This window comes from Ahaetulla prasina, chromosome 1 (genome assembly GCF_028640845.1).
Source record: "Ahaetulla prasina isolate Xishuangbanna chromosome 1, ASM2864084v1, whole genome shotgun sequence".
Lineage (NCBI taxonomy): Eukaryota > Metazoa > Chordata > Lepidosauria > Squamata > Colubridae > Ahaetulla > Ahaetulla prasina.
Window position 1 is genome coordinate 107,332,646 of NC_080539.1, and position 9,500 is coordinate 107,342,145.

Here is a 9,500-nt window from a genome sequence, read left to right on the forward strand (position 1 = left end):
TGGAAAAAGCATACATAGAGTGCGAAGGGGAGGTTCCCAGTCTACTGATTGAGGAATATTGAACATGGCACAATTGTTTTCCAAAGGTGGTTAGGGGCTGGTGTAGTTATGGCAATTCTCTAAATACAGCAAAGTAACTTGTGATGAGAGCAAACAATTATCTCATTTTTCGGAGTATAAGACACACCTTAGTTTTTGGGGAGGAAAATAAGAAAAAAGCTGATTGGCTGGTGGATTGGCCTCCCGGAATACCCCCGTCAGCTGTTCCCAGAGGTGAATTTTAGCAACAGATTCCTTGGTTGTGAGCTCTGTGCCTTGGGTTTTTTGTTTTTTTTTTGGTTTTTTTCTGCCTCTGAAACTTCTGAAACTCTATTTCAGAAAAAACTTTTTTCTGCCTCTGAAAGCCTCTGAAACAGGTTCAGAAAAAAAGCCTCTGAAGCTCTGTTTGGGGCTTTTTTTCTGAAGCTCTGTTTGGGAACTTCTTTTCTGAAGCTTAGTTTCTGATGCTTTTTTTCAGCTCCTGAAACCTCCATTTGAGAAGCTAGGCATGGCTACATTCGGAGTATAAGACGCATCCAGATTTTCACCCTCTTTTTGGGGGGAAAAAGGTGCGTCTTATACTCCGAAAAATACAGTAAATGCTTCCATTTCAGAACCAGGGAGGAATATCAACCAGAGTTAAGCATCCCTTAAAAGTGGAATGATTGCATAAAAATGTTTTGCATATAGCATGAGAAATTGAAGTTACAGTCCATGTTGGTGTCTTGCCTGATTTCATGACTTTGACAGAAATAAGTTCCACTCTGTTCAGTGAAATTTCCTCGAAGAAAATCATTCCTTGAAACCCTTATTTGGTATTTTAAGAGTTTATATGATAACGTTTCCGTGACAGGTGAACGATGCCTAGATGACGACACTTTCATGAAGGACTTATATCAGCTGAACCCAAATGCCGAATGGATTATAAAATCAAAAAATGGCTGAAGTTCTGAATCTGTAAAGAGACTTTCTGCAACACTGTGATATTCAGATGCAGCAAAATAAAAAGACGTTGAATTCATTTGAGACTTAGATGAGTTACCCTGCTGAGGAGTATCGTGCTACAGAGTCCGCCTTCTGCTTCTCTCAAGTAAAGGACAGCTACTGCAGCAAAATTAACAGGACAGGAAGCTTTCCAATCTCACTGATTTTGTTGGAAGGGACCAACTCTGCAGTTCTTGTTATAAACACCACTGTGCCTTTGGTATGGTCCACTGGATTATTATTTTCTTCAGGTTGCTCTTGTTAGAGCCAGCACCAGTTTTCTTAATAAAGACGTGTATTTAAAAATATGTATAAGGAAAGTATTTCTTCATTGGTTCAGAACATCTTCAACTGTACTTTACTGTCACAGGGGATGGTGGTGTGGTGTAATATGCACCATTAACATTAAACTGGCATTTGTTTGTTTATACTAGCTCGGTAACCTGAAACAATGTTCCCTTGTTATCTCCAGGAATATATTTATTGAACATAATGTGAATGATTTGATATAGCTTTCTTTACTGGGTGGTACTTCCCAAGATCAGTAATAAAAATGGCAGGAAAATGAAGAATTGCATGAAATCGTGTCTCTTCTTTTTTCTGTACATCAAAGGTAATCCTAAGGAGTTATCTACCATCTTTTAATCCTAATGAGTTTCATTTGATGTTTGTTTAATAAGCATAAGACAAAATAAGATGCAATATGCAGTCAAAGATCAGGTATTCACACTTTGCAATTTAGACCTGTCAATGAATACTCAGAATATTTAAATGCTCCTAGTGCGCTGTCTATTCATTTCACTCTTGATCTAATTTGTATCTAAGAATTCTGGGATTTGTATAGGTAGTCTTCATTTAGCGACCACAATTGGAACCAACAACTTGTTAAGTCAAGTGATCACCGAGTGAAACCATTACGATCTTACTTCAGCTTTCTTTTTCTGCATAGATCTATGAATGCATGGATTGGTCATAAAGTTGTAAATGCATGGATTTTTCATTACTGTCATAACTGTTGATGGTTACTAAATGGGGCAGTTGCTAAATGAGGACTACCTATAACGCCAACATACTTTGTGGATGCCAGATTGCAAAGGCTGAAAAACTATGGATTTGTCAACAAAAATGGGTGCTTGTCCCGTGGTCTAAGAGCTGTCTCTAAAAGCCATGGGGTCCCAAGACACTCACCAAACCTCTCCCCAACCTGTAAGTTTTAGTTTATTGGAAATGAAAAATCATTAAGTACATTGGCACTAATTGTACTGACTATATTTAATGTAAGTTAAATTCATACTCAAGTAAATATACATTTTGGCCATTTATTTTCCTATTGTACACTTTGAAGTGTTATTCAAAGTTTTAGATGTGACTCTTTGACTAGAAAACAAAACATGCTCCTTGTCCTAGAAAGATTCATAGTCAATATTATATAAGCCCAGGATATTTATTTACAGTGATTTATCTAAGAAATTTTGTTTATTAAGAAGGAGGGTATTGAAGCACAATAGATAGTTAAATATTAACCTTAATGCCTTTGAATTATAAATTCTAATTTTGATACTTATGTATTGCTTTCCATATGTTGTTACCCATTCTAGACAGTTGAAGCTGCCTGAATGATACATAACTTAAAATATGGCTACCCTAAATTGAAGAGATTAAGAGGATTTATAAACAAACATACAACATGTGTTTATCCCAGGCAATGATTAACCTGCTAGAAGCGGATCTCACGTGAGAGTGTGCCACAGTTGAATACATGACCATACAGGTTTGGTCTTTTGCTCTTCATAAAACAAAAGTCAACAGAGCTTTACACTTTTTTTTAGAAATATAAAACAATAATTCCCCAGAGAATTTATTAAGTATGAAAAAGAATACACTTTTTTTTAATGCCTGCGTTCCTCATGATAGCATTTTTACCAATTTGTTGGGTCCTTGATTTTATCATTCTCGGGCTTTGTGAATTGAGAAAGTTGTATCTCATTTGCTATTCAGCGGCAAATAAAAGGTTTATGAATTGCAGAGAAATTTGACCAGAAATCCTTCACTGGGATTTGGTAATTGTGATATTCCCTCTTAATCTAGTCTCCCACCAACTGTGTAAATCTAATTAGTAGGAAAGGTCATGTGAACATGCCAAAAAGGACAAAAATGGAATCATAATGGTAACCAACAATAAACTTTTGCTCTTTTTGCTTTCTTTCTTTGGAGAGTGAGAATATTTGATTAATAAAGTGGAAATATGAAAACCTAAAGAGCCAGCATCCAGTAGCTTCTTAGGTGGTCTTTCTACTCCATCCTAAGAGAATCCTCCCTCAATTGATTGGCGTGGCATGATAGGCAGAAGGCCTTGCTAACAAACCAGGGGCTGCTATGTTACTGGAATGTGTTCCCTATTTCCCCTGGCTGACTTTGGCCCAACTCGCCTCAGAGGGTGGGGGTTTGTGGGAAAATAGGACTGTGAGCCATATTCACTACCTTGAATTATTTATAAAACTAATAAATAAGAAAGATCTGAATTAAATAACATATGAATTAAATATGGCCCTAGATGCAGTACCTAGTTTTTAAGTAAGCTCACTTATTTATTTATTTAAGTTTTTATGTAGCTGCCTATCCTATAACAAGCACTGGGCATCTCCCAATCAAAAATTAAAAACAACATAAAAACTATTATTAAAACCAAACATATTAAAAACAAAAACCTGGTGCCAAGACAAGCTTCCGATGTGCAATCTCCTCATCCTATTCCTAGCCCAGCACTTGGAGACGAAGCCAGGTCTTCAATGCTTTACAGAAGATAGGAGAGGAGAGGCCTGCTGAATTTCCGTTGGACGGTTGTTCCACATGGCAGGGGCTGCCATGTTCCTAGCTCCCCTCAGAGGCAATATTTAGGAGCCTGCCCAGCCTACCTGGCCTAGTAGGGTGTCCTTAGAGAAAGGCGGTCCCAAAAATAATCTGGCCCTATGCATGTAGGACTTTAAAAATGCTGATCTGCATCTTGAATTGCACCTGAAAGGAAATGGAGCCAATGCAGGTTGCCCAACAGAGGTGTTACATATAAAGAGCTGTAGTGGTCATTAGATCAGATATTTCAAGAGCTCCCGGTTGCTGGATTAATGCCATTTTAACTACTATTTGAAAAACTCTTATAGCCCAAAGGTTGGTTTTTAGTTCTACTATAATCTGGATCCACAGATACATACATGAAGTATGCACCAAAAAGTATCAGGGCCGGTTATTCCTTTATAGATAAGTAATTTTTTGTATAAAATAAATTGTTTCCATTTAAAAACAAAACAAAACATTATTTCGCTCAAATGTGTGGTGTTCATCTTGCATCAACCCCATTACTGGTTTTTCTACTTGGAAAAAGCAGTACAATTCCTTTTTTTAAAGCTACTTCATTGCATGTTACTTCTATTTAACCTATTGTCAGTGTTACTTTTGCATTTTTAAAAACACAAACCACAATTTTAAATAATTTCTTTTACACTTTGAGGGCCTTTGAGCACTCAAGCACTAGTTTTGTCACATATATTGTTTTCATCACCCAGGGCCAAGCTATATGTGCCATCAAAGTAGTATAGTATAATCTGGTTCCAGTTTCAGAAAGAGTTGTGTGCAATTCAAATGTATAGAATAGAATAGAATAGAATAGAATAGAATAGAATAGAATAGAATAGAATAGAATAGAATAGAATAGAATAGAATAGAATTTTATTGGCCAAGTGTGATTGGACACACAAGGAATTTGTCTTGGTGCATATGCTCTCAGTGTACATAAAAGAAAAGATACGTTCATCAAGGTACAACATTTACAACACAATTGATGGTCAATATATCAATATAAATCATAAGGATTGCCAGCAACAAGTTATAGTCATACAGTCATAAGTGGAAAGAGATTGGTGATGGGAACTATGAGACGATTAATAGTAGTGCAGATTCAGTATATACCAGAGGTATCCAACCTTGGCAAATGTAAGACTTGTGGACTTCAACTCCATGGCTGGCTGGGTGTTTCTGGTGGTTGAAGTTCACAAATCTTAAAAGTCACCAACTTTGGACACTGCCGGTTTATACTATCTAGAACCCTGCTAGTTGAAAACTTCTTGGCTCAACATTGTGCTGTAGAGATGGGGTGGGAGGGAGTGAATTGCAGTAGAAAACATGCATTTGTTTATTTAGTAGACTGGAGATAGATGATGTCATATCCCCACCCCCTTTGTTGAGAGAGGGTTGTTCAACTTTGACATAGCTGACCTCTTTGACCCCTCTTTCAAACCAGTGGTCCTCTATCCAAAATGTGGACTTTAATGTCTTCAAAAGAGTGGCCTTTGTCTTTTAAATGCAGATGGACTGCTGAATCTTGTCCTGATGGGTTTGTTCTCCTATGTTGTGCCATGCATTTATGAAATGGTTGTTTTGTTTCCCCAGTGTACATGTCTCCCTGCATTGTACTGCATATACCAGGAAGGAGGCAAGGGCAAATCAAAAAATGTTGCCAAGAAAACTGCAGGGCCTAATTTAAGTAGCCATCAGAAAGTTAACCCTGACTCAAAACAGGAGGAAAATTTATTATATCTACTGCTTCTAAATGATTATTTCATTTTCATTAAAAAAACAACACCTGACCAGATTCTAAACTCTTCTGTTGTACTCTTTTTTTTCTTTTATCCTGATATTTTGTACTTTTTTCCTTTTTTCTGTAGGATTTTTCTGTACAGCTTCCATAGGTGGCAGCATTGATCTACATCTGGGTTATAAGTTACAAAAGAAGCAACACGAATTTATGAAATGGTTAAAAAAAACATAACAAAACAAGCAAAACTGAAGAGATTACCTAGAAATCTTGACATTAAATTGCTAAAGAAGCTTTCCATCAATTGTTTGTAAAAATGCAAGACAAAAGTATTGGGAAAAAGATTTTAATGTGGTTGTGAGCATAAAATATTGACACACAAAAAATATATAAAATGATGCCTGATATAAGTTTTTTTTCTCTCTCCCTCTTTGCCCTTATATTATCTACATCTCATAGAAGGTCCACTTCATCTAAAAAATTCCTTTTCTAAAACCTCTTTCTTCTACAACTAAGTCTATAACTGCCTACTTGTGCTGATCAATTTGCTATTTTACCTAGGTTATTGAGGAAAAGCAGTAAACATTTAAGAGCTGATTTAGAGGAAAATGTCCAAATATAGTACAACAATATTATGCGATAAAACTTAATTTGGTTTGAAAACTAAGTTGCAAGAAAAATAATTCTTGATGTCAGCTAGACTGAATTAATCGTTCTGAAAAGCAACAAAAAAAAACCAACCCAACAACAGTTTGGGAGAACAAAGTTTTACTTTAAATTTAAGTTACATTCACAAGTACTAGGGACCTGTAAGGTTTATAAGGTCTAAAGTGAAGGGTTCCTAAAGCCAGAAAGTTGAAGGTAGAGCTACTTGGATTTTGCATATGAACCTAATCTAATTTTCATTTCCATTCTGGGTTTTGTAGGCATCTGCAAACCCACTTTATCATAGACAATAGTAGTGTGAACATACAAGGATTGAAAGTAAACTGGATGTGCATGGAGGAACAAGTTAAACAGCTAGGAGTATAGGTAGCTTACAACCGCATTTGGGATCAGAACATCCATCACCAAGTGATGTGATCATTGAGTGAGTCATCAAGTGACCATTTCTGATTTTATAGCCTTTTTGTTGTGGACAGTAAGTGAATTGGAGGTGGGTGTCAGCAGGTTCTGACCAGTTCTAGAGAACCGGTAGCAGAAATTTTGAGTACTTCGGAGAACCGGTAGTAAAAATTCTGGCTGGCCCCGCCCCCAGGCCTCCCAGCTGATCGGGAGGAAATGGGGATTTTGCAGTAACCTGCAAAGGTTGGGGAGGGAGTGGAGATTTTGTAGTACCTTTCCTCTGCCACACCCACCAAGCCATGCCCACCAAGCCACACCCATAGAACCGGTAGTAAAAAAACGTTGAAACCCACCCTGAAGTGAATGATCATAGTTGTTAAAAAAAATATGCAGCCATTAAGCAAATCCTGCTTGTCAGAAGCTGGCTGGGAAGGTCGCCAATATCAATCACATGACCCTGGGAAACTGCAACTGTCATTATTAGTTGCCATAAACTCAAATCATGAGCAAGTGTTCACAGGTATGCTGCAATGCTCATAAATGCGAGACTGGTTGTAGGTCATTTTTTTCAGCAACCGCATAACTTTGCATGAAAGGTTGTAAGTTGAGGACTATCTCTGGTATCTGAAGCAACTGCATGAACCAAAATATGACTTTCAATGATTCAAAAAGAGATGCTTTGTCCATGTTTCCACCTATTACTAAGCATCCCTTTTCAAGGCTTTGCTAGGCCCTAATCAGTAGAACTAGGTCCTTCTGAAATATTAGATATAATTGTAATGATTGTAATGATTTTTTTAAAAAAAATATTAGAAGGTCAGTCTAGAGAGACCCCTATTCATTTAAAGCTGGGAAACAAGGGTTGGTTAAATCTTTTCCTACATTAGGATTTCTACTGTGAGTAGCCTCTTTGGAGTCAGGAAAAGTACACAGGACATAAATAATAATATGTTATTAATGAGCAAAATGGCAGAGATTGAAGCAGAGCCATGCTCAGCTCAATTATTAGACTAGTGTGTGAAACTGCAGGATTCGTTCTCTTTTGGAACCATGCTCAGACGTCTGTGGTTGACAGATCAGAAGCTTCCTGTGAAATGCTGATGAACTTCTAGCTAATTAAGAATTTTGGCTGGCAGCCAGTTTTTGGTTTTTTTAATCTTCCATATTTTCGTTGGTTTTCATACTTGAAAAGCATAAACAACCCGTGTCTAACTGTTTGATGGTTGTGATCGCTACCCTCCACTTCCCCAAATTCAGAGCAGTTTTCTTCTGAGACTAAGCTACTTGATGGATTTTTTTTAAATCAAAGCTTGACAGTATTGTCCACTCTCAGGAAGTCTGGATTCAAAGAACATATTTTAGCACCTTCTTGGGAGGTCTAAGCAACTTCCAGGTTAAGTTCCAAAATCCAGAGGTTGTTTCACTAACTGCCTGTTAACTAGCAAAGCCTTCCCAACCTCCTCTCACGTTGCCATAGGTAGGGATGGGGATGGGGAAATAGAGCCTCACAGCTGTATTGAGGAGTTTGCACCTCAGTCAAAACAAAACACATTCCAGTCGGCAAATGTCAAGGCCATCTCCACAGAGCTCCACAGTGGCCGGAAACAGTGACTTCTACAACCTGCAAAATTGCTTCGTTGTGGAATGTGACTGATGACATACTTTGGAGGGAGCGGGAAACAGGGTCAGAGCCAAGGCGTGAATTAAGAGAGGTTAGAGTTGGCTCCACTTGGATTGTGCCGACATGATGCTCCTAATAAATAACTGGATTTCTTTTGAACCTCAGCTTTTGATTAATGTTTTAATTAGGGCATTGGTCAGAACCCTGACACTGCCATTGTAAATATGGCTGGTTGTTTTTGGAGAATATTAACTTGGCCATGAGTGTTCATTTGTCTTCTGTTTTCAGAGATAATTTTGTTTCTTATAGGATTATGTGAGGCGATAGATATCGGCAGAATCCAAGACATGCCAATCGAGAAGATAGCCCTGTTGTTTTCAATGGGGCTTATAGTACTAGCCTGCAACAAAACCCAAGAAACAAAATGAAATGGAGAAATTTTGCTGCAATTGAAAATACTGTGGTCAACTCTCAAGCCTTGGTGACAGAACTTCAACCTTGTTGGATGCCACTGCCAGTTTTCTCCACAGTGATCTTAACACTAAGAAGATTTTTCTGTTTCTAGTGAATTCTGTTACATGTGACTTTGTTTTCATTGCTTATAGTACTTTCTTTGGGCTAACTTGGTTTCTTTGACTGTCTTAAAACATTTACTCCTTTACTTTAGCAAGGAATCTTTTCTAGAACTGAGACTGTTGCAGACCGAATTTAGATCCTGAAGAAGGAATGGATGACAGAAGCCAGAATCAATGCAATTGGCAAGGTTTAATTGATTTTTTTTCTATTGGTTTTCTTTATTTATTAAATGTCTACACCACCCATGTCACCTAAATGACTCTGGGTGGTTTACAGCAACATAAGAAATCAATAGGAACATACCAGAGGTGGGTTTCAGCAGGTTCTGACGAGTTCTGGAGAACCAGTAGTGGAAATTTTCAGTAATTCAGGGAACCGGTAGTAAAAATTCTGACTGGCCCCACCGTCATCTATTCTCTGCCTCCCAATTCCCAGCTGATTGGGAGGAAATGGGGATTTTTGCAGTAACCTTTCCCTGGAGTGGGGTGGAAATGGAGATTTTACAGTATCCTTCCGCTGCCACGTACACCAAGCTATGCCCACCAAGGCATGCCACACCCACCAAGCCACACCCACAGAACCGGTAGTAAAAAAAATTTGAAACCCACCACTGGAACATACGAATAA

At 37.9% G+C, this 9,500-nt stretch overlaps 1 protein-coding gene across 2 annotated transcripts in view; it reads left to right on the forward strand.

Moving 5' to 3' along the window:
- ARHGAP18 (Rho GTPase activating protein 18) overlaps positions 1–3,201 on the forward strand; it is a 66,829-nt gene extending 63,628 nt beyond the window's left edge. The window contains exon 15 of one of the 2 annotated variants that reach the window (XM_058171990.1): positions 893–3,201. In XM_058171990.1, coding sequence (XP_058027973.1) covers positions 893–984 — 92 coding nt within the window. In that variant the 3' untranslated portion in view covers positions 985–3,201. The remainder of the gene's footprint in view (positions 1–892) is intronic. The other variant, XM_058171980.1, reaches the window with a different exon arrangement.
- The last annotated feature ends 6,299 nt before the right edge of the window (positions 3,202–9,500 follow it).